This window comes from Coregonus clupeaformis, chromosome 21 (assembly GCF_020615455.1).
Source record: "Coregonus clupeaformis isolate EN_2021a chromosome 21, ASM2061545v1, whole genome shotgun sequence".
Lineage (NCBI taxonomy): Eukaryota > Metazoa > Chordata > Actinopteri > Salmoniformes > Salmonidae > Coregonus > Coregonus clupeaformis.
Window position 1 is genome coordinate 37,259,697 of NC_059212.1, and position 27,709 is coordinate 37,287,405.

Here is a 27,709-nt window from a genome sequence, read left to right on the forward strand (position 1 = left end):
TATGAACTGTAACTCAGTAAAGTCTTTGAAATTGTTGCATGTTGCATTTATATTTCTGTTCAGTGTATATACAGTTCAAGTCGGAAGTTTACATACACCTTAGCCAAATACATTTAAACTCAGTTTTTCACAATTCCTGACATGTAATCCTAGTAAGAATTCCCTGTCTTAGGTCAGTTAGGATCACCACTTTATTTTAAGAATGTGAAATGTCAGAATAATAGTAGAGAGAATGATTTATTTCAGCTTTTATTTCTTTCATCACATTCCCAGTGGGTCAGAAGTTTACATACACTCAATTAGTATTTGGTAGCATTGCCTTTAAATGTTTAACTTGGATCAAACATTTCGGGTAGCCTTCCACAAGCTTCCCACAATAAGTTGGGTGAATTTTGGCCCATTCCTCCTGACAGAACTGGTGTAACAGAGTCAGGTTTGTAGGCCTCCTTGCTCGCACACGCTTTTTCAGTTCTGCCCACACATTTTCTATAGGATTGAGGTCAGGGCTTTGTGATGGCCACTCCAACACCTTGACTTTGTTGTCCTTAAGCCATTTTGCCACAACTTTGGAAGTATGCTTGGGGTCATTGTCCATTTGGAAGACCCATTTGCGACTAAGCTTTAACTTCCTGACTGATGTCTTGATGGCTGGCCCTCACTACATATTCGTCGTCAAACCCACTGGCTCCAGGTCATCTATAAATCACTGCTAGGCAAATCCCCGTCTTATCTTAGCTCACTGGTCACCATAGCAACACCCACCCGTAGTCTGCGCTCCAGCAGGTATATCTCACTGGTCATCCCCAAAGCCAACACCTCCTTTGGCCGCCATTCCTTCCAGTTCTCTGCTGCCAATGACTGGAACGAACTGCAAAAATCTCTGAAGCTGGAGACTCTTATCTCCCTCACTAACTTTAAGCGTCAGTTGTCAGAGCAGCTTACCGATCACTGCACCTGTACACAGCCATTCTGAAATTAGCCCACTCAAATACCTCATCCCCATATTGTTATTTATTTTGCTAATTTGCACCCCAGTATCTCTATTTGCACATCATCTTTTGCACATCTATCATTCCAGTGTTAATACGAAATTGTAACTATTTTGCACTATGGCCTATTTATTGCCTTACCTCCATAACTTACTACATTCACACACACTGTATATATATTTTCTGTTGTATTTTTGACTTTATGTTTTGTTTACCCCATATGTAACTCTGTGTTGTTGTTTTTATTGCACTGCTTTGCTTTATCTTGGCCAGGTCGCAGTTGTAAATGACCTGGTTAAATAAAGGTGAAAACATTTTTTTGGGGGAGATGTTGCTTCAATATTTCCACATAATATTCCTTCCTCATGATGCCATCTATTTTGTGAAGTGCACCAGTCCCTCCTGCAGCAAAGCACCCCCACAGCATAATGCTGCCACCCCCGTGCTTCACGGTTGGGAGGGTGTTCTTCGGCTTGCAAGTCACCCCATTTTTCCTCCAAACATAACGATGGTCATTATGGCCATTGTTTCATCAGACCAGAGTACATTTCTCCAAAAAGTAGTCTGGCTTTCTTATGGCGGTTTTGGAGCAATGGCTTCTTCCTTGCTGAGTGGCCTTTCAGGTTATGTCGATATAGGACTGGTTTTACTGTGGATACTATTGTTTGTACAGATGAACGTGGAACCTTCAGGCGTTTGGAAATTGCTCCCAAGGATGAACCAGACTTGTGGAGGTCTACACATTTTTTTCTGAGGCGGATTTCGTTTGATTTTCCCATGATGTCAAGCAAAGAGGCACTGAGTTACACAGGTACACCTCCAATCAGAAGCTTCTAAAGCCATGACATCATTTTCTGGAATTTTCCAAGCTGTTTAAAGGCACAGTCAACTTAGTGTATGTAAACTTCTGACCCACTAGAATTGTGATATAGTGAATTATAAGTGAAATAATCTGTCTGTAAACAATCATTGGAAAAATGACTTGTGTCATGCGCAAAGTAGATGTCCTAACCGACTTGCCATATCTATAGTTTGTTAACAAGAAATTTGTGGAGTGGTTGAAAAACGAGACTTAATGACTCCAACTGAAGTGTATGTAGTCTTCCGACTTCAACTGTATATGAATAACAACATAATATGTTCATCAAAACAAATAAAATAAAATGTTATTTGCCACATGCGCTGAATACAACAGGTGTAGACATTACCTTGAAATGCTTACTTACAGCCCTTAACCAACAATGCATTAATTTTTTAATAAAAAAGTAAAATAAAACAACAACAACAAAAAAGTGTTGAGAAAAAAAGAGCAGAAGTAAAATAAAATAACAGTAGGGAGGCTATATACAGGGGGGTACCGGTGCAGAGTCAATGTGCGGGTGCACCGGCTAGTTGAGGTAGTTGAGGTAATATGTACATGTGGATAGAGTTAAAGTGACTATGCATAAATAATTAACAGAGTAGCAGCAGTGTAAAAAGATGGGGTGGGGGTGGGGGGGCAGTGCAAATAGTCCGGGTAGCCATGATTAGCTGTTCAGGAGTCTTATGGATTGGGGGTAGAAGCTGTTGAGAAGCCTTTTGGACCTAGACTTGGCGCTCCGGTACCGCTTGCCGTGCGGTAGCAGAGAGAACAGTCTATGACTAGGGTGGCTGGAGTCTTCGACAATTTTGAGGGCCTTCCTCTGACACCGCCTGGTATAGAGGTCCTGGATGGCAGGAAGCTTGGCCCCAGTGATGTACTGGGCTGTACGCACTACCCTCTGTAGTGCCTTGCGGTCGGAGGCCGAGCAGTTGCCATACCAGGCGGTGATGCAACCAGTCAGGATGCTCTCGATGGTGCAGCTGTAGACATTTTTGAGGATCTGAGGACCCATGCCAAATCTTTTCAGTCTCCTGAGGGGGAATAGGCTTTGTCGTGCCCTCTTCATGACTGTCTTGGTGTGTTTGGACCATGATAGTTCGTTGGTGATGTGGACACCAAGGAACTTGACGCTCTCAACCTGTTCCACTTCATCTGTGGATCTGTTGGGGTGGTATGCAAATTGGAGTGGGTCTAGGGTTTCTGGGATAATGGTGTTGATGTGAGCCATGACCAGCCTTTCAAAGCACTTCATGGCTACAGACGTTAGTGCTACGGGTCGGTAGTCATTTAGGCAGGTTATCTTAGTGTCCTTGGCCACGGGGACTATGGTGGTCTGCTTGAAACATGTTGGTATTACAGACTCAGTCAAGGACATGTTGAAAATGTCAGTGAAGACACTTGCCAGTTGGTCAGCACATGCTCGGAGTACACGTCCTGGTAATCCGTCTGGCCCTGCGGCCTTGTGAATGTTGACCTGCTTAAAAGTCTTACTCACATCGGCTACGGAGAGCGTGATCACATAGTCATCCGGAACAGCTGGTGCTCTCATGCATGCTTCAGTGTTGCTTGCTTCGAAGCAAGCATAGAAGTGGTTTAGCTCATCTGGTAGGCTTGTGTCACTGGGCAGCTCTCGGCTGTGCTTCCCTTCATAGTCTGTAATAGTTTTCAAGCCCTGCCACATCCGACGAGCGTCAGAGCCGGTGTAGTACGATTCAATCTTATACCTGTATTGACTCTTTGCCTGTTTGATGGTTCGTCGGAGGGCATAGCGGGATTTCTTTATCAATAGATAAACCAAGTATTTTTTCCCTGTAGCCCTTTCCTGCAGTCAAATGACCAAATCGCCCTCTAGTGGCCTCATGGATGGAATGCTTTTAATATTTTTCATAATTAATCAACATTATTTAAAATGAATACATCTGAAAATCCTGTGTTTCTACACTACTGGTCAAAAGTTTTAGAACACCTACTCATTCGAGGGTTTTTCTTTATTTTTACCATTTTCTACATTGTAGAATAATAGCGAAGACATCAAAACTATGAAATAAAGCATATGGAATCATGTAGTAACCAAAAAAGTATTAAACAAATCAAAATATATTTTATATTTGAGATTCTTCAAATAGCCACCCTTTGCCTTGATGACAGCTTTGCACACTATTGGCTATTTGAAGAATCTCAAATCTCAAATATATTTTGATTTGTTTAGCACTTTTTTGGTTACTACATGATTCCATATGTGTAATTTCATAGTGTTGATGTCTTCACTATTATTCTACAATGTAGAAAATAGGAAAACTAAAGAAAAACCCTTGAAAGAGTAGGTGTTCTAAAACTTTTGACCGGTAGTGTATGTCAAGCTTTTTTGTTATATTTCAGTCTTCTGTGATGTATATATAGTGTAATATTGGGATGCAAACTCAAAATGGAATACATTTCAACTCTATATCTGACATGGTACAGGTGTCTTCTTTTTTTAAGACCATAACCATGTGTGTGAGGTGTATACTTTTGTTTCAAAGTAGATTTGTTTAAGACTACAAAGAAGCACAGAATCATTAGATCATTTGTTTTGCTACTGTCCATATGTAACTTGTTTTTGGTCACAGGACCAGGAATGGCTGAAGAATTGCAACATTTACCTGGAACTAACTCTGCAGATAGCACTACTGGGTGATTTGAAAAGTCATAGTCAATCGATCAATAATATAATAGTACTTTTAATAATACTCTTTAATTTACAATCTGTAGAAACTATGAGAATAGAAAGGTTCAGAACTTTTGTAAAACATCACAGCACAGTTGAAAAATATATGGCAAGTAGAAATCCAATATGGATGGTGTTAAGAAATAGATGGGAGGGGTTGAGGGCAGCGGAAGGCTAGGAGTCAAAACAAACAAAAGAGAACTATTGTAAAATAGATTGTGTCCCTACAATGTACAGTACATTGATGGAAGCTACAATCTATCTGCAATATTAAAGCTGATATACCCCCTAAAAAAAAAAAAACGTAAAAATAAAAATATATATACTCTGTGTGACCCTGATTTAGCCCAATGCAGTAAAAGGTTAAATGTAGACCTTTGTATGATAGTTTATGACGGTTTTGTATGCTGACATATTCTGTATGCAGTACATTACAAAATGTATCCAAAAAGGCTGTGGAAAACCCTTTTCTGCAAACATCTAGGCCAAACTAAATTATCCTGTTCCCTTTTTCAGGGGCAATAAGCAGTGTTTGTAACTTTGTATTGATGACGTGCATGTGTCTGTTTTTACACTTTCTTTCCGTTGATGCAAAGTACATACTGTATGTCCCAGATGGACCACTTCATCAAGCATGTTTTGATAGGTTTATAGGGTACACTGTTGAGGGGTCCAATTACCAGGCCCTAAGTTAAAATGTATCATTAACTGTCTTAACTGTGTATGAGTAGGCTAAGCGTGTGTGATGGTGTGGGAAGGATCTGACTTGATGTGTTAGCCAGAGGAGAGACACAGTATTATCATGGCTGTCGCCCTTCTCCTATTTAAGAACAGAGGCTAAAGACCTTAAGCTCTTTCTCAGCCAGGGGACTACAGGCTACAATCTGAACGTGTTTCTTGCTCCCTCACTGGGTGGGCGCTAATTATAGCCGTTTCGCAGCCAGCAAAGAGCTTTCCATAGCAATATACAGTGCATTCGGAAAGTATTCAGACCCCTGAACTTTTTCCACATTTTGTTACGTTACAGCCTTATTCTAAAATGAATTACATTTATTTTTCCCCCTCATCAATCTACACACAATAACCCATAATGACAAAGCGAAAACAGGTTTTTAGAAATGTCTGCAAATGTATTAAAAATTAAAAACATAAATACCTTATTTACATAAGTATTCAGACCCTTTGCTACGAGACTTGAAATTGAGCTCAGGTGCATCTTGTTTCCATTGATCATCCTTGAGATGTTTCTACAAGTTGATTGGAGTCCACCCGTGGTAAATTCAATTGATTGGACATGATTTGGAAAGGCACACACCTGTCTCTATAAGGTCCCACAGTTGACAGTGCATGTCAGAGCAAAAACCAAGCCATGAGGTCGAAGGAATTGTCCGTAGAGCTCCAAGACAGGCTTGTGTCGAGGCACAGATCTGGGGAAGGGTACCAAAAGATTTATGCAGCATTGAAGGTCGCCAAGAACACAGTGGCCTCCATCATTCTTAAATGGAAGAAGTTTGGAACCACCAAAACCCTTAATAAATCTGGCTGCCCGGCCAAACTGAACAATCGGGGGAGAAGGGCCTTGGTCAGGGAGGTGACCAATAACCCGATGGTCACTCTGACAGAGCTCTAGAGTTCCTCTGTGAAGATGGGAGAACCTTCCAGAAGGACTCTCAGACCATGAGAAACAAGATTCTCTGGTCTGATGAAACCAAGATTGAACTCTTTGGCCTGAATGCCAAGCGTCACGTCTGGAGGAAACCTGGCACCATCCCTACGATGAAGCATGGTGGTGGCAGCATCATGCTGTGGGGATGTTTTTCAGTGGCAGGGACTGGGAGACTAGTCAGGATCAAGGGAAAGATGAACAGAGCAAAGTCCCGAGAGATCCTTGATGAAAACCTGCTCCAGAGCTCTCAGCACCTCAGACTGGGGCGAAGGTTCACCTTCCAACAGGACAACGACCCTAAGCACACAGCAAAGACAACGCAGGAGTGGCTTCGGGACAAATCTCTGAATGTCCTTGAGTGGCCCAGCCAGAGCCCAGACTTGAACCCGATTGAACATCTCTGGAGAAACCTGAAATAGCTGTGCAGAGATGCTCCTCATCCAACCTGACAGGGCTTGAGAGGATCTGCAGAGAAGAATGGGAGAAACTCCCCAAATACAGGTGTGCCAAGCTTGTACCGTCATACCCAAGACTCGATGCTGTAATCGCTGCCAAAGGTGCTTTAACAAAGTACTGAGTTAAAGGGTCTGAATACTTATGTAAATGTGATATTTCAGTTATTTATTTCTTATAAATTGGCAAAAATTTCTAAAAACCTGTTTTTGCTTTGTCATTATGGGGTATTGTGTGTAGATTGATGAGGGGGAAAAAAACTATTTAATCAATTTTAGAATAAGGCTGTAACGTAACAAATGTGGAAAAAGTCAAGGGGTCTGAATACTTTCCGAATGCACTGTACATGACTGTCTTACATACTGATGCTCAATACTCACATGCAAGTATTTCCCTGATGTTATCACAATCATTATTTTTCCAGCCTCTCGTAAACATTGTGAAGCTGTTAATTTCTACGCCAGTCATTAATAAGGATCTAATTTAAAAACGTCACTTTTTGCAAACACAGCTGTTCTGTGTGAGTGGCACTTTTGACATGATTGTTTGATATTTTGAGTTGACTTAAAAATGTCCCTGACCACTTATAAATAAAACACGTCAGTCACCCCCCTCTTTTGCCCTCTCCATCTGTGAGCACCTGTTCAGCCTAATCATGGTGAAACCACCAAGTCAGACTGAAAAGTCTAACCATTTACATGGAAATAAAGTAAAAAAAAAAAAAAAAACGTGTCTAGCATCGCCCCAGACAACTTTCCACTCTGCCTCAGAGAGAGGGACTGTGTACACTGGCCATTTCGACACTTGGCAGGTGGACCAGAGTCTGGCTCCTGTGGTGAGCTTAACATGTAAAGGCGCTCAGATGTCTGACAGCCCCTCCAGTGCCAAACTGCTGCCCCTCACGGCCTCTCACAGCCCCCAATCCCACAGCCCCCCGCCCCCCTGGCCGGTCCCCCGCTGACGTCGGCCATCCCGTTTACATTTAGGGAGACAGGCTTATTCCATTCTTAATACCACTTCCAGTAGGGAAAGTGCAGAGGTGTCAAGCAGTGGGTGAGAGACATAGGGACAATCTCACGACTGGATGACTGTTAAGTCAGAACTCTAAAGGTGTTTCCACGGATTACAGTGAAAAAGTTACTGCCTGTTTTTCTGTTTTTACTCTTTATGGATTTCAATTTAGTTCGTTTGATTTTCTTCATTTTTTTTGTTGTTACGAAATGTTCATTTTATTCACATATCCGTCGTTAAATTAGCTTGTCTGTACAGTTGAAGAGGTACACATAGGGATAAGGCTGGCTGCGTTTTTCAAAAAAGTTGCCCCTTCTGTCTCTCGGACGTTGGTCATCAACCTTTCGGTGACCTTTTTTCTGTCTCGATTGGGTGTCCTAACGTGATTATATCATGAGTTCCAAGATAGTGAACTCAACCCCTGGAAAGTCAAGCATGATGGATAACCTAAACGACTGCACTGGTGCCGGCTTGGACCACATTCAGAATCGCATCGAGTCTCTGAGCAGTAAAATGGACAGGCTGATCAATATCCAGGAGAAGGTCCTCAATCGGCTGGACGGAATAACCCAGGACATCGACGGTATCGAGAGGGACATGGAGACTCTGAAGGTGGACAACGAGGAGATCCATATCCCTGCCAGAGCCCTAACTCTACCCCTGGCTCAGACCCAGGGCACAGGTGTGGTGGGCGAGGTGAGAGAGATGTGTCATGAGATGAGCTCCATCATGATGGCGTTGGACCAGCGCTCGGAGAAGCAGGCTGAGAAGCTGGACGGGATGGAGAATCTGGTCCTCAGCATCCAGCAGGTCATCAGATTCATCGGGGAGACGGTGAAGAGCTCCCGGGTTATGGAGCTGATGTTTATGCGTCCTGCAGCACGCAAGGCCTCCAAGTCCAAAGACAGTAAGGGCAAGGTGGCCATTAAGAGGCAATCGTCTGCAGAAAAGAGCGAGAGCTCAGTTACTAAGAAGACCGACAAGGTGAGATTGGAAGCTCAAACTGCACTAACCAAAGAGGTGTGTTTGTGCAGGTCTATGTAGACTATATAAAGGGTTCTTTAATAAGGCACTTTATGAACTCTTTACTCAACGACGCTCTGGATTACGTTCATGTGAATTTAATAATAAAACACTTGTGTTCAGGTTTTAATTTAGAATGGATTGATGTTATGGATGTTGTGATGGGCAACGTAGGTTAGATGAATTGCTGGATTCACTGTTTCCCCATGCTCCTGCAAATTACATGTCCTTCAAAAAATGTTGTGCACATTCTATTCAGGCTCGGAGATAAGGTGCTCCATGTTTCCATGTTTGGTTTATGATTTGGTTTAGTTTTATGACTTTGGCACTACAGAGGAAAATGATCAGAGCAGCAAAGCTGACTAGTCAAGTGGAGTTCTGTTTCCTAAGGAAGGATTGTGGCTTGGCTCATGCTATTTTTCCTCATGAAGTGATGGAAGATGTGTCAAAGCAATATTACTTTGGGACATAGCGATCTCCACTGCTTGTATAGTGCCATGCAGAGCAGGCCATATTGTATGGAAGGAGCCAAAGCCTTGACACTTACATTTACATTTAAGTCATTTAGCAGACGCTCTTATCCAGAGCGACTTACAAATTGGTGCATTCACTTATACCCAGTATTGAAATTGGTGGGGAACATTCCACCACCTCATGATCAAGTACAGTGGTGTATGAAAAACAGTATCTGTTTACAATGCTCAACCAAAAGGACTCAAATTTGCCCCCACTTTTCACCACCTACAGTATAAAATGTATTGCCCTGCTCATACTGTACATTAGCCTACATTCTACGCTACATTGTCCCCCACATTCTCCTCTACATTCTTCCTTGGCCTATAATGTGGCCACAGGCATCTGGGATAATGAGGGTAAGCACCCCCTGGACGGCATGAGAGGGCCAATGTGGGGCCAGGGCTGGAATGCGTGGGGCCAGGTTTGGTAATGCTGCTGTTGGAGTTCACCTGCATGCTGCGGTGTGCTTTTGGTCTAAAATGGCCTGAAGCCCCTGACTAGTAAGGAATTAGGTGTCAACAGATTGTGATTAGTCAGTTTGTCTATCAATCTTTCTCTCTCCCTCCCTGTCCTTCTCATTCTCTACCTCCCTTACTTTCTGTGTCTCTATTTCTATTGCCATCTCTCTCTCTCTCTCTCTCTCTCTCTCTCTCTCTCTCTCTCTCTCTCTCTCTCTCTCTCTCTCTCTCCCTCTCTTTCTCTCTGTCACTCTCTCTATCTCTGTCTCTCCCTCTCTTGTTTTCTGTATGTCTTTCTCTCTATTGCTGTCTCACCCTCTCAGTCCTGTGGTGGCATGTTGAGAGGTCCCAGGGTAGTTATACTGTAGGCGTACTATGGTTTCAGTGATGAGTATTGAGTTCTGTTACCTATATATGCATTACAATTCAGAGCATCCCCCATGTACATTATTTACCTCCTGTGTTTCAGATAAAGCTATTCATAACCCTTTATTAGCAATCCAGCCATGGTAACCGTGTCAAACAGCCATTGATTTAAAGGGTCTAGTAAATGATTGCACTTCACACTGCGTGATACATTTAAGGCTGGCACAGAGGCTGGAACAGAGGCTGGCACTGCTTCAGATGTGAGTGGCTCAAAATAAGCAGGAGATGATTGACCTGTATAGGACAGTGTGCTTTTAATGGTGGAGTGGTTGTACCCGGTAGATGCTGTGTTCAGGTGATCGGTCTTACTTGGGGATGGAGGGCTGGGCCAGTAAAATAAAATATCTCAATTTGAACAGTTTCTCACAGCAGTTAAATAATCCTGCAGCAACAGGAATGTGAATGATTATGTAAATTATAATTAATGGACATTTTTGTAGGGGTTGAGTCTGACATTTAAAAGTGGAAATTACAAACTTTAGAGGCCTTTTTTTAAACCTTGCATGTACTATAGGTTCGCATTTCCTGCTGCGCAGGAATAGGTACTGGTGTATCTGTATCTGATAATTGTAATGTATTCAGACCCTTATTTGGTTAAATAAGGGTCTTTCCATTTCAACACAGTTCTAGCACAAAACCGCAAACTACGATACCGACTTGACATTTTCAGCTTGATTTGAGGTTAGAACTCAAACAGCAACTAAGTGGTCATGTAAGTCCACACGTTAGGGCATACATACCTCTGTGATTGTCTATTGGCTACTGTATGACTCAGATCACCAGGAATTCTAGTTGTCGTCAGAGCTCTCATCAGGTGGTGCCTCCAGCCTCCGGCTGTCTCCCTTCACCTCTAAGGTGTGAGATGACTGTCTACCGCAGACATCTGTCACTGTGGTCACCCTATACACACACCACACAAACCACACACATATCGTACCAAGGCCCCCCATCCTTAGATTTGTCCTTCAGGAAGAAACACTGCTGTCACTGTGGAAACCCCCATCCTCAAAATATCTCCTCTGCCTTACTACTGAGCAGTGCTTACCTCACAACCAACAACACGCCTTGAGATACGTTTTTTAAGATGTTGACCTGCTCATAAAAGGATTGGAGTGTTTACTATAGTACTGGGTAGCCCCTCTGGTTCGAATTCTGTTTGAGAAGACTTGTTTGGTTGGTTGAGGGCAATTTCTCCGCTCAGGGTCAATATTGCATTCCATCGCTCACTGTGAGAAGTGATAAGCAATACATTCACAGCCTCGCACATATGTACCAACCTATCCATTCATCTGCTGTGGACAATCAACATCACGCTTTGACTGAAACAAGTTTGGCTTTGTAGTTTGTATAAATACAGTACCAGGATGCTAACCTGAATAAAACAACTGATCAGGCTAGGCTATATGTTTTGAAGGTCACTTTAATGTTTATTTCATCTTTAACATCACCTTCAGTGATTCATTTTATTCATTTCATGTATTGTAACAAGTGTTTTCATTTTTCATACTGTCAAATGTTCATGTTCATTTGTAACCTACCTCCCTCACCACCCCTCACCTTCCTCCTTACCCTCCCTAACAGTGTCTTAATCCATCTCATGTTGCATGCCATTCACGCTGTCCAACTAGCATTGCCATGTTGTCTGTCTCCTTAACAGAAAACTACCTCTACTAAAGCCACTAAAGGGACTCAAGGGATGATAACCACTAAATGTGAACCCAAACCTAATACACCGGAGACCACTCACAGTCACAAGACAACAAAGCTCCACGGACCAAAGCATTTCATCACAACTCGCAAACTCTGCAGAAACTTTGTATGTGTTAACTTGCTCACAGAAAACATGTTTATCATGAAGTTTCTGTGCAGTAATACTGTAATTACATAGTGGTAGCGGTTTCAGGGAAATATACATATTTTACCTAGTTTTGAAGAATGTTGACATGTAGACCAAATGCAGAACGTGATGATCTTATCTCTCGTTCTTCCTTTAGCCAAAAGATCACAAGGGGAAGGATGGGAAGGAGAAGTCCAGTTTGAGCACAAAGGGTCTGAAAGCACAGAAGAAGAAGCCCCCAGATACAGCAGGTGCTCACATCACAGCACATTAAAATGTGCCAACAATAGCACACAACCATACAACACACACACAGTGACCTTTACCAGTCAAAACAAACTAACTCACACACAGCAGCACTCACAACATGTAACATGTGAGATGTAAACAACACATGTGTTCCGAAATCTTAGAGAGCGGGAGAGGAAAATAGACTTCTTTGAATGATACTATCTTGGAGCCACAGGAAAGGGAACCAACCGGCTAGTCACAACAGTCTTCCTGTCAGACGTAAACAACAGTATTCTACTAACAAGTGACACCGAAACATCAAAGAGAATAAAAAAGATCAGACTGACACTTCAGACAACCACCTGCCATCATCTTAGGAGGATACTAGGAGTGTGTTGACATTCTGAGATATTGTGCAATCATCTGATTTAAAGTTACCAAAGTGAAAATCATGCAGGTGGTTGAATTAATTATAACTGTATCCCCTTGGCCGTTCTGTTTGTTTGTAAGCAGACACCATCTCCCTGAGGAAGCAGGCGTTGCTGCTGAATGAGGTTCAGAAGCTCAACAGGGAGAATGCAGAGAGATCATCATCATCAAGTCACCAGCAGCAGCAGCAGCAGCTTACCCCTGATGGCCTCCTGGACCTGGAGGCTGGATCTGGAGGGGCCTCAGAGGGGTTGGGGTCATCGCAGACCGAGTCCCTCAGCCCGAACCAGCTGGACTTGATCCTCGAGGGCCCCAAGGCCCCCGTGACCGAAGAGGAGTCATTGTCTGAGGAGGAGAGGGAGGCAGCAGGAGATGGACTAAAAGTGGAGGAGAGGAAGGAGGAGGAGGCCGTAAAGAAGCAAGAGAAGGAAGACCACCTCAGTGAATCCAAGTTCAAGGAAGAGGAGCGAGAGGAGAAGCTGTTGAAAATCACTGAGCAGCCTGAGGAGGTTAGAGGAGCAGAGGAGAGAGAGGGGAACAAACATGAGGAGGACAGTGCAGGCCCATCAGAAGCTGCTGATATGTCAGTAAAGGATCTCCCTCCTCTCCCACCCTCCCCTGAAGCTCCAGGAGAGACTGGCTCCATTCCCGAGAGGTAGAGTATCCCTTCTACCCTCCTCAATCCCTTCCTATTTATTTTATTTTGTATTTCTTTCTCTGTCTCTCACTCTCTGTCCCTCTCACTCTCTCTCTCTATTTCTCTCTCTACTTCAGTACCATTCACTCTGTGACATCTCTCTTTCACATACACACACTCCACATTTCTCTAATTTCTAAAACATGTCTGTCTGTTCCAGCTGTGAAGTCCACAACAAAAGTGCCTCCTCTCAGTCTCTGGAGGCAGCAGAACAGGACCAGATGGAAGAGGGCAGCACCAGCAGTAAGCGTTGGGTGACAGAGGAAGACCTGGGGGTGGAGGACCACAAGAAGAGTCGGGTGGAGGGAGGAGCAGGAGAGGAGGATGAGAGGGAGGGGGAGAAGGAGGAGGGGGAGAGGCAGCAGGAGGAAGAGGATGGAGAAAGGCCAGAGGATGAGAATGAGGGATGGGGCGTCTTCAAGGCAGACGGGGTGGATATCCGTGTGGAGCTGAAGGAGAGGTTGGGGAAAGAGAAGAAGCCGGATCAGTCTACAGAAGTCAGGCAGTCTACTGGGGAACAGTTCTTCATTGGTGAGGACCAGCATCTTTATGGGGTACTGTGGCTTTAAGTCTGGGGGAAAGGTGATACGTACTGAGGGAGGAACTTGAAATGTGCAAGCTCAACTCGACGATTCCATAAATCACACATTAATCTCAGTGGAAAACTGGAGTTACGCAAACAGATATTAGGATTCAGGCCTAATATGAAGTCCAATAGATTGCTAATATGGTGGCAATTACTTTATCTTTTTGTAGAAAATATTCATAACCTTATTGAATTAGGGTATAAAAACATGTTTTCTAGGAGTAACAAAGTACGAGAGTACTGTAGTTTGCATAACCACCATTGTATCTTGTTTCTCATGTTTACCACAGTGTGTTAGTTAGCACAGGGTGATAATTTGATTATGAGGTACCATTACTAGAGCCACATGCTAACTGATTAACAATACAGCTTCTATTTCCCCTCCATGCTACTGTTTGCCAGGGCTCACTTGAAAAATTGATGTAAATCTTAATGTGACTTCCCTGGTTAAATGGTTAAAAATGTAATCATTTTTTATCACATCTCCCTTAAGATAAAAGCCCTCCTCCTCCGGCTCCATTCAACCATCGGATAGTGTCGGCCAAACCGAACCAGATCAGCAACTTCTACACCATCAACAGAGCAGAGATTCTAGGAGGGTAAGTGTTCCTATCCTGTTCCTAGCGATACATGATGATTTGAACCACAAGGTAAAGTTCAAATGACTTTTCAACTGTTTAACTTCAAATTCAAGAACCATTGTATCCATCCGCAATAACAGTATTATTTATTACTGTGAGGTTACAAAGAGTAACGTAAAATAGTGCCTGCTTAGGCCAATCGCTCCCCAGAGAGCAAAGGCCATCAACGACTCCTCTACATCGAACTCTGTTCTTCATCGTACTGAGTTATTATACATTTGTCAATTAGTCGATTCTCCATAAAGTCTTTTGGAAACGAACCCATGGAACAAATCATATCTGACCTAGATCATAGATAGAGAGAGAGGAACAGAGGTCCTTAACAATGTTGAGTTGCGTAACCCTCCCCTCCACTCCTCTCTTCTCCTCTCCCCTGGTTCATAACTCCAGAGTCAGGGCAGTTATTTTTACTGAAAGCCTTCGGGGTATGTGAAACCATACCCCCACTGTCAACTGGGAGCTAATCGCTAAGTGTTCATCCAAATCTTCAAAGAGAGGCCCCTTACTCTCATTTAATGAAATAAAGGAGAAATTAACAATACAATATCTTCACAAAATGATATTACTTTCCTGTATTGGAAGATAACTGATTTTGTATCCGAGGACATACTGATGAAATAGTTCTGATAGTTCAAGTAGTTCAAGTTCTGACTGAGATCCCCCTCCATTCAGGGGACGTATTATCTGGATGAGTAACATTCTAGGATTTGTGACTTACAGGTAGAGGGAGTAAGGTTACGTTATAAATAAGAAAACGATACAGACAGGTGTAACTCAGAAACTTGGAACTGAAGACACCTTACTTATTTTTCCGTCTCTCTCTTAGGGGTCGTTTTGGCCAGGTGCACAAATGCATGGAAAACTCCTCGGGTCTCACCCTGGCTGCCAAGATCATCAAAGCCCGGAGTCAGAAAGAGAAGGTACAAAATCTTAATGAGTAAATGTACTTGGAATATAAACGGACAACACTACACTTGTTAAGGTTTTACAATTTTTCTTCAAAGGCTATGTAAAAACCTCTACACACCTTGCAGCTTCCTTGAAAAATTAAGTCGTTTTGAACTACTTTTAGAGTTCGAACCTACTGTAGTTTTTTAAATCCAAAATGTGGAATTAGACATCTGAACATAACACTCTAAAAACCTTTTCACTCTACAGAAGCGGATGGATGGGGAATATGTTTCTTCCTCATTTTCTGGTTAATAAAACATTTGACCCAGAAAAGAGGAGCCGTACGTTGCCTGCTAGCTGCAAGCAAACATCTGACACCTCTCATTGTGTGGTTGGTGTGTGTTTGGCATGTAGGAGGTGGTGAAGAATGAGATCACGGTCATGAACCAGCTGGACCACGCCAACCTGATCCAGCTCTACGCCGCCTACGAGTCCAGGAATGACATCATCCTGGTGCTGGAATAGTACGTTCCCTCCACAGAACTAAATAAAACATATCAGCATTACATTGTACACTATATATACAAAAGTATGCGGACATCCCGTCAAATTAGTGGATTGGAGTATTTCAGCCACACCCGTTGCTGACAGGTGTATAAAATTGAGCACACAGCCATGAGATCTCCATAGACAAACATTGGCAGTAGAATGACCTTACTGAAGAGCTTTCAACATGGCACCGTCATAGGAGGCCACCTTTCCAACAAGTCAGTTCTTCACATGTTTGCCCAGCTAGAACTGCCCCGGTCAACTGTATGTGCTGTTATTGTGAAGTGGAAACGTCTAGGAGCAACAACGGCTCAGCCACGAAGTGGTAGGCCACACAAGCTCACAGAACGGGACCGCTGAGTGCTGAAATCGTCTGTCCTCGGTTGCAACACTCACTACTGAGTTCCAAACTGCCTCTGGAAGCAACGTCAACAAAAGAACTGTTCATCAGGAGCTTCATGAAATGGGTTTCCATGGCCGAGCAGCCACACACAAGCCTAAGAGCACCATGCGCAATGCCAAGTGTCTGCAGTGGTGTAAAGCTCGCCGCCATTGGACTCTGGAGCAGTGGAAATGCGTTCTCTGGAGTGATGAATCATGCTTCACCATCTCGCAGTCTGACTGACAAATCTGGGTTTGGCGGATGCCAGGAGAACGCTACCTACCCCAATGCATAGTGCCAACTGTAACATTTGGTGGAGGAGGAATAACCTTAACGCTACAGCATAAAATGACATTCTAGACGTTTCTGTGCTTCCAACTTTGTGGAAAAAGTTTGGGGAAGACCCTTTCCTGTTTCAGCATGACAATGCCCCCGTTCACAAAGCGAGGTCCATACAGAAATGGTTTGTTGAGATCAGTGTGGAAGAACTTGACTGGCCTGCACAGAGCCCAGACCTCAACCCCATCGAACACCTTTGGGATGAGTTGGAACGCCGACTGCGGGCCTAATCGCCCAATATCAGTGCTCTTGTGGCTGAATGGAAGCAAGTCCCCGCAGCAATGTTCCAACATCTAGTGGAAAGCCTTCCCAAAAGAGTGGAGGCTGTTATAGCAGCAAAGGGCGGATCAACTCCATATTAATGCCCATGATTTTGGAATGAGATGTTCGACGAGCAGGTGTCCACATACTTTTGTTAATATAGTGTATGTCTATGGTTGTCTGTTCCTTCCCGCAATGTTTTCTCAACCCACATCTTTAAGCTTAAAAATGTTTTATGCCATGTTGACACTGTAGATAGAGAATACACGATAGGTCAGTGCACTAGTATCTTTAAGTCGGTGGATTTTGAGGAAGCTTGTTTGACATTAAATTATTGTGAGTGTGTTCAGGAAGGTACAGCAGCATTTTGAGTGTACTGATACAGACCATGGTACATACAGGCTTTACTTCCTAGCAACCAAAAGCTCAAGTCATGTTTTTGGCCAATTTGCTTTTTAAGTTTCTGCAGCATCCTAATGTGTTTTTGTGTGTGTGATTGCAGTGTGGATGGAGGGGAGCTCTTTGACAGGATCATCGATGAGAACTACACCCTGATGGAGTTGGACACGGTGCTGTTCATCAGGCAGATCTGTGAGGGCCTGCAGCACATGCACAAGATGTACATCCTCCATCTGGACCTCAAGGTAGACTACCACACTAGTGTTCAGATCAGTGTTAATGTGCCAGAGTTAATTGTTGTCCATAGCCACTGATGTTATTGATAGCATGTCAGATTGTACACAACAGGTAACAATGATTATCATTATACTTGTGTCTTGCTATTGTTTCACCTTGAATTATGTCTTTTTTTTGTTGTGTTTTTCAGCCAGAGAATATTCTATGTGTGAGCAGAGTCACAAATAAAATCAAGATCATCGACTTTGGACTTGCCAGAAAGTAGGTTTCATATTCACATGAATCGCTCATTTTAATTTGCATAATTGTATAACATACAGTTGAAGTCGGAAGTTTACATACACCTTAGCCAAATACATTTAAACTCTGTTTTTCACAATTCCTGACATTTAATCCTAGTAAATATTCCCTGTGTTAGGTCAGTTAGGATCACCACTTTATTTTAAGAATGTGAAATGTCAGAATAATAATAGAGAGAATGATTTATTTAAGCTTTTATTTCTTTCATCACATTCCCAGTGGGTCAGAAGTTTACATACACTCAATTAGTATTTGGTAGCATTGCCTTTAAATTGTTTAACTTGGGTCAAACATTTTGGGTAGCCTTCCACAAGCTTCCCACAATAAGTTGGGTGAATTTTGGCCCATTCCTCCTGACAGAGATGGTGTAACTGAGTCGCACACGCTTTTTCAGTTCTGCCCACACATTTTCTATAGGATTGAGGTCAGGGCTTTGTGATGGCCACTCCAATACCTTGACTTTGTTGTCCTTAAGCCATTTTGCCAAAACTTTGGAAGTATGCTTGGGGTCATTGTCCATTTGGAAGACCCATTTGCAACCAAGCTTTAACTTCTTGACTGATGTCTTGAGATGTTGCTTCAATATATCCACATAATTTTCCTTCCTCATGATGCCATCTATTTTGTGAAGTGCACCAGTCCCTCCTGCAGCAAAGCACCCCCACAAAATGATGCTGCCACCCCCGTGCTTCACGGTTGGGATGGTGTTCTTCGGCTTGCAAGCCCCCCCCTTTTTCCTCCAAACATAACGATGGTCATTATGGCCAAACAGTTCTATTTTTGTTTCATCAGACCAGAGGACATTTCTCCAAAAAGTACGATCTTTGTCCCCATGTGCAGTTGCAAACCGTAGTCTGGCTTTTTTATGGCGGTTTTGGAGCAGTGGCTTCTTCCTTGCTGAGTGGCCTTTCAGGTTATGTCGATATAGGACGTGTTTTACTGTGGATATAGATACTTTTGTACCTGTTTCCTCCAGCATCTTCACAAGGTCCTTTGCTGTTGTTCTGGAATTGATTTGCACTTTTCACACCAAAGAACATTCATCTCTAGGAGACAGAACACGTCTCCTTCCTGAGCGGTATGACGGCTGCGTGGTCCCATGGTGTTTATACTTGCGTACTATTGTTTGTACAGATGAACGTGGTACCTTCAGGCATTTGGAAATTACTCCCAAGGATGAACCAGACTTGTGGAGGTCTACAATTTCTTTTCTGAGGTCTTGGTTGATTTCTTTTGATTTTCCCATGATGTCAAGCAAAGAGGCACTGAGTTTGAAGGTAGGCCTTGAAATACATCCACAGGTACATCTCCAATTGACTCAAATGATGTAAATTAGCCCCTAATCAGAAGCTTCTAAAGCCATGACATCATTTTCTGGAAAAATTCCAAGCTGTTTAAAGGCACAGTCAACTTAGTGTATGTAAACTTCTGACCCACTGGAATTGTGATACAGTGAATTATAAGTGAAATAATCTGTCTGTAAACAATTGTTGGAAAAATTACTTGTGTCATGCACAAAGTAGATGTCCTAACTGACTTGCCAAAACTATAGTTTGTTAACAAGAAATGTGTGGAGTGGTTGAAAAATGAGTTTTAATGACTTCAACCTAAGTGTATATAAACTTCTGACTTCAACTGTATATGATGTATCGCTGCATGCAGAATTAAAATATTGTATTTGTATTGATAGATTCCCAATAAAAATAAACATGTATTCCCCCTAGATACAAGCCCAGAGAGAAGTTACGAGTAAATTTCGGCACCCCAGAGTTCCTGGCCCCAGAAGTTGTCAACTACGACTTTGTGTCATTTAACACAGACATGTGGAGTCTGGGAGTCATTACATATATGTTGTAAGTACACACACACACACACACACACACACACACACACACACACACACACACACACACACACACACACACACACACACACACACACACACACACACACACACACACACACAATAAAGATTCTTCCTCTTCTTCCACAGGCTAAGCGGTCTGTGTCCCTTCCTAGGTGATGATGACAATGAGACTCTGAATAACATTCTGGCCTGCCAATGGAACTTTGAAGAGGCAGAATTTACAGACATCTCAGAGGAGGCCAAAGACTTCATCTCCAAACTCCTCATCATCAATAAAAGGTATCGTACATCTGCTTGATTTCACAATATATTGCACAATGTATACTGTATATTTTGCAATATATTGCAATATATTTTTGTTCTATACGTTTTACATCTGTTTGTACGTACAGTACCAGTCAAAAGTTTGGACACACCTACTCATTCAAAGGTTTTTCTTTATTTTTACTATTTTCTACATTGTCTCACAAAGACACAGCGGTTGGAACCAAAAATCTCCAATTTGGACTCAAGACCAAAGGACACATTTCCACCGGTCTAATGTCCATTCCTTGTGTTTCTTGGCCCAAGCAAGTCTCTTCTTCTTATTGGTGTCCTTTAGAAGTGGTTTCTTTGCAGCAATTCGACCATGAAGGCCTGATTCACACAGTCTCTTCTGAACAGTTGATGTTGAGATGTGTATGTTATTTGAACTCTGTGAAGCATTTATTTGGACTGCAATTTCTGAGGCTGGTAACTCTAATGAACTTATCCTCTGCAGCAGAGGTAACTCTGGGTCTTCCATTCCTGTGGCGGTCCTCATGAGAGCCAGTTTCATCATAGCGCTTGATGGTTTTTGCGACTGCACTTGAAGAAACGTTCAAAGTTCTTGAATTTTTCCGTATTGACTGACCTTCATGTCTTAAAGTAATGATGGACTGTCATTTCTCTTTGCTTATTTGAGCTGTTCTTGCCATAATATGGAGTGGGTCTTTTACCAAATAGGGCTATCCTCTGTATCTTGCATGGAGCCCCAGGCCGAGGGAGATTGACAGTTATTTTGTGTTTCTTCCATTTGCGAATAATCGCACCAACTGTCACCTTCTCACAAAGCTGCTTGGCGATGGTCTTGTAGTCCATTCCAGCCTTGTGTATGTCTACATTCATGTCCCTGACATCCCTGGAGAGCTCTTTAGTCTTGGCCATGGTGGAGAGTTTGGAATCTGATTGATTGCTTCTGTGGACAGGTGTCTTTTATACAGGTAACAAGCTGAGATTAGGAGCACTCCCTTTAAGAGTGTGCTCCTAATCTCAGCTCGTTACCTGTATAAAAGACACATGGGAGCCAGAAATCTTTCTGATTGAGAGGGGGTCAAATACATATTTCCCTCATTAAAATGCAAATCAATTTATAACATTTTTGACATGCTTTTTTTCTGGATTTTGTTGTTTTTATTCTGTCTCTCACTGTTCAAATAAACCTACCATTAAAATTATAGACTGATCATTTCTTTGTCAGTGGGCAAACGTACAAAATCAGCAGGGTATCAAATACTTTTTTCCCTCACTGTATCTCACTGTGTGTTTGTGTGTGTTTTTCTGCAGTTGGAGGATAGGTGCCTCTGAAGCGTTGAGACATCCTTGGCTCTCTGATGCAGTCCTCCATCACCGTCTTCATGAAAAGGTAAAGGACACCCACTAACTTCTTATAGAGAAGATAGTATGGTATCACAGCTGTTATGCTATTACTACCATATTATGTAGTGGTGTAGTTCTACTAATTGGTTTGCTGTGTTTTAGACGTTTTTGTATTTTATTATTATTGACTTAACTTTGTGTTTTGCCTCTGTGTTTTACAGAAGAACATGTGTAACCGCTCACGCAGATCTTCATGCGTACCCACCACAGATAGTTGAGGTAATTCTCTAACCCTTCCTCATCAAACCTCATCACACATTTTCTCCACTAAGACAGAATCCTACTGCATATTTGAACAATTGTGCAAATACCCCATATAGTCAAAGGGGATGTTTTCCCCAAAAAATATTGTTATGTCAGGATTCAGCCCACAATCTCAACAAAACAATGTCCTCCTAGAGACAACCAGGTGGAGGCATGTCTCAATATTTGCCCATGACTGTGACAAGAAATTCAGATCAAATTTAGCCCAGAAATGTTGACATTGCTGAAACTGAACTGTTTCCTATCCCGTTATGTTTTGAGCAGCATGATGACTTGACGGCGCCAGCGGTGGCCACTTGGACCAAGCCTGCTGTACACCTGTAGAACTATCTGAGCTTACCTGTCTGTACACCTTTAAAACTACCAGAGTTTACCTGTCTGAACACCTTTAAAAGTATCAGCGCTTAACTCTGTACACCTGTAGAACTATTGGAGCTTACCTGTCTGAACACCTTTTAAAACTACAGGAGCTTACTTGTCTGAACACCTCTAGAACTACCAGAGCTTACCTGTCTGAACACCTTTAAACTGTAACAACTCCGTAGGTGGAGGAGTGTGTCACGTGTGGTAGTGCAAAACCAAGAGACAATTCAGCACCCAAAGGGGATTTATTAACTGGTAAAAAAATAAATAAGGCCAATACTCAAAATCAACAACTGGCCCTTTATGGCAATAACTGAATGTAAACGTATTATCATCCCCAGTGATTTATTTTACCCCAGGGCAGAGAGCGCTCCAAACCATTGCCATTGGGTGCTGACTGGCCCAATGGTTCGGCGTGTCCTCCTCACGGCTCGCTCTCCCTCTCTGAATGCCACTGCCTCCCCATGTTCTGCCGCCCTAATTGCAGCCAGTTGTACAAGATGTGCAGCTGCAGTCTCCGTGGAGTCTCTTAAGTCTCTGTGGAGAGATGCCACACCTTGTAATGAGTTATTTAGCCACCAAGCCACCCCTACACACCTCGGGTGCTCACACACCTCCCACCCCTGCTTCAACCCGTGGTTTGTACCGGCCAATGCCCCGATAGCGTCTCCACTTGACCAGGCATCTAATCCAAGGAGGTACACCCCTGGACCTCCAGGGTCATACACCAGAGGTTGGTGTTCGGTATCTCCATGGTTCACCATCTTCCTGGGTCTGGTTCTCGGCCACCTTCTGGGGCACACACGATAACTGGTTATTGAGAGGGGGAAGGTTCGCACCTCCATGCGTCTGTGCCTCCTCACCAGCCTTCCTGTTCTCCTTTGAATGACAACACAGTGTCCCCCTTAAGCTTTCTTCCACCTGGGCCTCAGGGTTTCTGCAAAGTCTCGGGTTATCATCACAGAAATGTTCAAAAATCTTAGTTTTACAGCAGTTTTACCTCAAGCCCCTTTTCTTTCACAGAGCCTTTCTTTTGGTCACCTCCAGTCCTTCTTGTGAAACCATGCTTCTTCAACATTTTCAGAATAGAGCACCCCGACGGCATGCCCCCTGCCTTCGCTCTGGTCAAAGGACATTGAAGGTCCATGCCAGGAGTTTGAGGTTTCTCAATTTCTGAACATCCCTTTTCATTGTCACTTTCATTGGTCACACTCACCACCATAGTGCCGTCTTGGACCTTTACCTCATGGGACTGGGGCTCGCTGTCCCCTGCTGGTGTATCTGATGGTGGTTGACCAGTTTCTGTGGAGTTGGAAGACTCTCCCTAAGGCCCCCTGGTAACCAAGACCTTGCCAAAGTATTGGGTTACCATATCACCATCAACTGTCTCAATGAACTTGCCTGACCATGGGAGGCCCTCTGACTCCCAGGCCCACTCTCCAACTCTCCACCACTCCTGGGGAGGCACAGTAACATAGTTTGTCAGGTTTACCCATGCCTTGTAGCTCTTCCATTCCCGTTTGACTGGGTGGATGACTGGCAGAGCTCCACTGCCTCCTTGGCCTCCTCCTGTCTTTAAAGGGGATTCTCCTTCTCTGGCTGTGCCTTTTTCATCTGTGTCGTCTGAGAAGTTTGACCTGAGGGTGAGCCAGTTGCCTCAACTGCCCTGTTGGGTTCTTTCTCTCACCGCCTTCTGTGCAAGTGCTCCACCTGCTGGCAGTTCTGTCTTCTGGGTTTTGGAGAAGAGACTCACATCAACCATGGTTAGACACTTCAGACTCTTTAAACCTCTCCACTTCTGAATGACAATCCAACTCCCTTTCAGACCTCTTAACTCATGACGCAACTTCACTCACCAGAGTATTGGGCTGCTTCCCTCTTGGCTGGTTGCGCCCTTCTATGGGTTCACCCCAGTCCCCGATGGAGTCTCCCCACCAGTCTTCAATTTGGGAGCACTGGAACTTCCACTGGTCTCTGCAGGATCCTTTGGACCGCCATCTCCCGGTCACAACTTCACCATCAGGGGAGCTTGACACCTCTTCTGGGGAAATCAAAGTGGGAGAGTCATCAGTGGAATGTGTTTGGACTGACATTCTTGTTGTCCTGGGAACCCTCTGTAGAACCATGCTCCGGTCCGGTTCCTTTAACCTTTTCTGGCCATGGGTTCTTGAAACACAGGCTGTTTGCTCTTCGGTCAAGGGCCTGGGCTGTTCAGTGGTGCGGATAGACAACTCACAGGAAGGAGCAAACATCATGTCCCCTGAAACGGAGAGCGGGGTTTGATCCCACCAGAGCTCAGTCTCCTCCTGAGTCCTAGGACTTGCCTCAGCAGATGGCTGTGTTGCTGCTCTTCACGCAGTTGCACCTCAAGGCTACGTAGCCTCTCCTGCTCCTCTTTGAGCGACAAGGAGACCTGCTCCCACTTGGCCCTCCAGGCCACATCAGATGTCTCCAGCCTGTGAACGACATCCTGCATTTTATGAACCTCCTTGCATTTTTCTTCCAACTGTGCTTTTACCTGCTGGAAGTCCTGCTGAAGCTTCACCAGACTGCTTGCAGTGCTGCAGTGGTTGCTGGTTGCTTCGGAAAGCTGACCCTCAAGATGACTTACTTCAGTCTTCAGACACAACGCTTTTCTGTTTCCAGGTTTTCAGTCTCACTTTTCCAGTTTTCCACTTGTGATTGCAATTCAGAGGCTTTACCTGCCAGGGACATCTTCTCCTCCATCAATGCCACCACTCTCTGCTTGGCTTCCATCGCTGACTTCTTTGCCATCTATTTCAATTCACTTATGAGGCTCTTCGCTGCCTCCTGCTCAAGCCTTCTTGCTGCCTGCTCCTCTTCCAGACAGGCCTGCACATTTTTGAGGTGGGTCATTGTTCCTATTCATTGCTTCTCAATTACCTGGGCACGTTTACTTGACTTCTGCTGTTCCTCCTCTGACTGCTTGTCCAGCACCCTTCTGGAAACCCCTGTTCCTTTTGAACTGGAGTGCAGCTTTTCTTCCAACAGGGACAACTTCCCAGCCTGGGCTTCCCCTTGCAGCTCTGCCCTCTGCCGGAAGACCTCTAAATTCTAGGCGCTGGTTACCTGCTCTCTACGCTCCTTTTCTGCACACTCGCAGGCTACCTCAGAGACCTCCAGGTCCCTCTTCAGCTGCAGCATTCCAGCCTCTAATTCTTCTCACCTGAGCTTTTCCTCTGTGAGCCGAGCATTACTTTCCTTGAGCTTTTCGGCTTGCTCATTGGCAGTGTGAACTGCCTCTTTAAGATAAATGTTATCTCGATTCAGAACAGTGACCTCTTCTTCCCAAGTCACTACAACATCCTGGAACTTAGTATTTACCTTCTGAAGCTCCAGATTACATTTCTGTGTGTGAGCCTTCGTCATACTCACCTCTTCCTTTTGGTCACTGCACTTCTCCTGCAGGCTAAGGACCATACTTGACTTCTCTTTCAGTTGACTTGTCAGCCGGTTTACCCTCTTCTTGTCGCTGAACGTCTCCTCTTGCACGGTGGCCAGCTGCCTTGACTTCTCATGGAGCCGTTTACTGAGGCCATGACGCTCTTCTTGTAGGGTGGCGCACAGGCACCCCAGCCGCTCCTTCAGGGCCTCTTTGCTGGCCCTTTCTTCTTCAAACAGCCTCTTGAAGGCTTCCTTGGCCTGGTCAGCATCTAGTAGTGGGGCCTCGTGCCCCTGCTGCCCCTGGGTGTCTGCTAACAGGCACCTGCTCACTTCTTCCATTGCCTTCCCCCTTAAGGTATCAGCAGGCACTTCTTTGCTCCGGCCACAGGTGGCAGTACTTATGTCTGGCTGAGCACTGTTCAGTCTGATAGCTGCAGTGATTTCTGTATCTACAAGAAGCCCCTGATGGAAAGAGTTCTTTATGGCTGGTGAGAAACTCAGGAATACCTTCAGAGCTCTTCGGTGCTCCCTTGTGAGTGCTTAGTCCCAGCCGTCACCAACCACTTCAAGGTTGAGGGACTTGACATCCACTCTTCTGCCAGCAGCATTTTCTCTTGCAAAAACCGACTTCAGAAAACTCGTCCTCCCAGCCTACAGGGCACCATAACTTGTCTAACTGGTTGTCTCAGGTTGCACTACCACACGGGGATGCTCACGTGCCCGCATTCTCCACCAGTGTAACAACTCCATAGGTGGAGGAGTGTATCACATGTGTGGTAGTGCAAAACCAAGAGACAGACAAGGCAGTTCAGCACTCAAAGGGGATTTATTGACTAAAAAAAGGGTTCACAGGTAGCTTGGGGAATCTTCATGTCCCGAAAGAATGTTCTCACAAAGAAATAAGGCCAATACTCAAAATCAACAACTGGCCCTTTATGTCAGTAACTGAACGTGAACTTAAGTCACTGGGGAAGATCATATTTTACCCCAGGGCAGAGAGAGCTTCAAACTTTCGGCATTGTGTGCTGACTGGTCCAATATTTGCGACAAAGGTTTGGTGTGTCCTCCTCACGGCTCTCTCTCTCCCTCTCTGAATGCCACTGCATCCCCATGTTCTGCCGCCCTAATTGCAGCCAGCTGTACAAGATGTGCAGCTGCAGTCAATTATGTCTCTGTGGAGAGATGCAACACCTTGTAATGAGTTGTTTAGCCACCAGGTGGGGCCAAAAGCCGGCCTTTCCCATCCCTACACCCCTCGGGTGCTCACAAAACATACACCTGTAGAACTACACCTGTAGAACTACCAGAGCTGTGTGATGAATGGACAATACATGTTACTTTGGCTTACTAGAAAAAACGTGCTGTTTGGTTTTATTTAGTACATTCAGTAGTTTCAGGGATAGGTCAAGAATTAGACAAAAGGAAGGGATTGGTTTTAGTGGAAACGTATTGACAGTGATACTTTTTGCAAAGTAAAAGTACTATTCCCACAGTTTAGTGTGAAAGTTTAGAGCAATTGAAGACTGGAGGGTGTAGTGAAAGATATTATGTTAGATATGTGAATTTAATCTACAATGCAAGACAGTATAACATAACACCAACACCTAACTGCCCTGATCTTGTAAATACTTTTGGGGTTTGATTTTATCAGACAAACTAGATCCCTGAGACATTTTAGCTGAACTTTTAGCCAAAGTTTGTTTGTTTCCCAGCTCATACAGTTTTACTGCTCTCTTCCCTCATGTGTGAATCCATTTTGATTTGCTCTATTTCCATATCAGTTATTCACAATGCACCTCAAAGTATATGCTGTAATGTGACGCTTATCTCTTTTTTATTTCATTTTCTGCTAATGTAAAAGAGTTCCATGTTGAGTACTGTACCCCACTTTTCCTCTGACTGTGAGTGTATTCATGCAAACCGAGGGATTTTCCCATTTCACTTGACTGATAGATAGACCAATGTCATATGTTTGTTGTTTGTTTTGTGTTCTCTTGACATTTGGTGTAAATAGATCAAATATGTAAATGTTTTCTTAAACCCTTTAATGTGGACCTGGAGTACTTAACACTTTTTCAGTGGCATTAGTCTGGGAAGGCATTGTTATCCTGCTTTCATTTTCTTAAAATCATTCGATCTGTTGTTTTCAATTGCTGTTGATATATTCTATATTGTATTTTTGGAAAAGCTGTGCTTTCTCTAAAAAATGGAAATGGTTGTGAACAATGTTTTGTAACAAGATG

At 43.7% G+C, this 27,709-nt stretch overlaps 1 protein-coding gene across 1 annotated transcript; it reads left to right on the plus strand.

Annotated features, from left to right (window-relative positions):
- The first annotated feature begins 7,715 nt into the window (after positions 1–7,715).
- Positions 7,716–23,137, plus strand: mylk4a (myosin light chain kinase family, member 4a). Its single transcript, XM_045206037.1, has 15 exons — positions 7,716–8,672; positions 12,106–12,199; positions 12,693–13,263; positions 13,466–13,604; positions 13,692–13,836; positions 14,385–14,490; positions 15,359–15,452; positions 15,838–15,947; positions 17,457–17,598; positions 17,781–17,851; positions 19,615–19,743; positions 19,884–20,036; positions 21,342–21,420; positions 21,596–21,653; positions 21,963–23,137. The coding sequence occupies exons 1-14, from the start codon at positions 8,082–8,084 to the stop codon at positions 21,650–21,652; spliced, it is 2,481 nt and encodes an 826-aa protein (XP_045061972.1). The 5' UTR covers positions 7,716–8,081; the 3' UTR covers position 21,653; positions 21,963–23,137.
- The last annotated feature ends 4,572 nt before the right edge of the window (positions 23,138–27,709 follow it).

Excerpts from the sequence above, each read along its gene's own strand:
- mylk4a (XM_045206037.1), top strand. The coding sequence starts at position 8,082 with ATGAGTTCCAAGATAGTGAACTCAACCCCTGGAAAGTCAAGCATGATG. Across the intron at positions 15,453-15,837 it reads CCCGGAGTCAGAAAGAGAAG|GAGGTGGTGAAGAATGAGAT; the intron begins GTACAAAATCTT and ends TTTGGCATGTAG. Across the intron at positions 17,852-19,614 it reads GACTTTGGACTTGCCAGAAA|ATACAAGCCCAGAGAGAAGT; the intron begins GTAGGTTTCATA and ends TATTCCCCCTAG.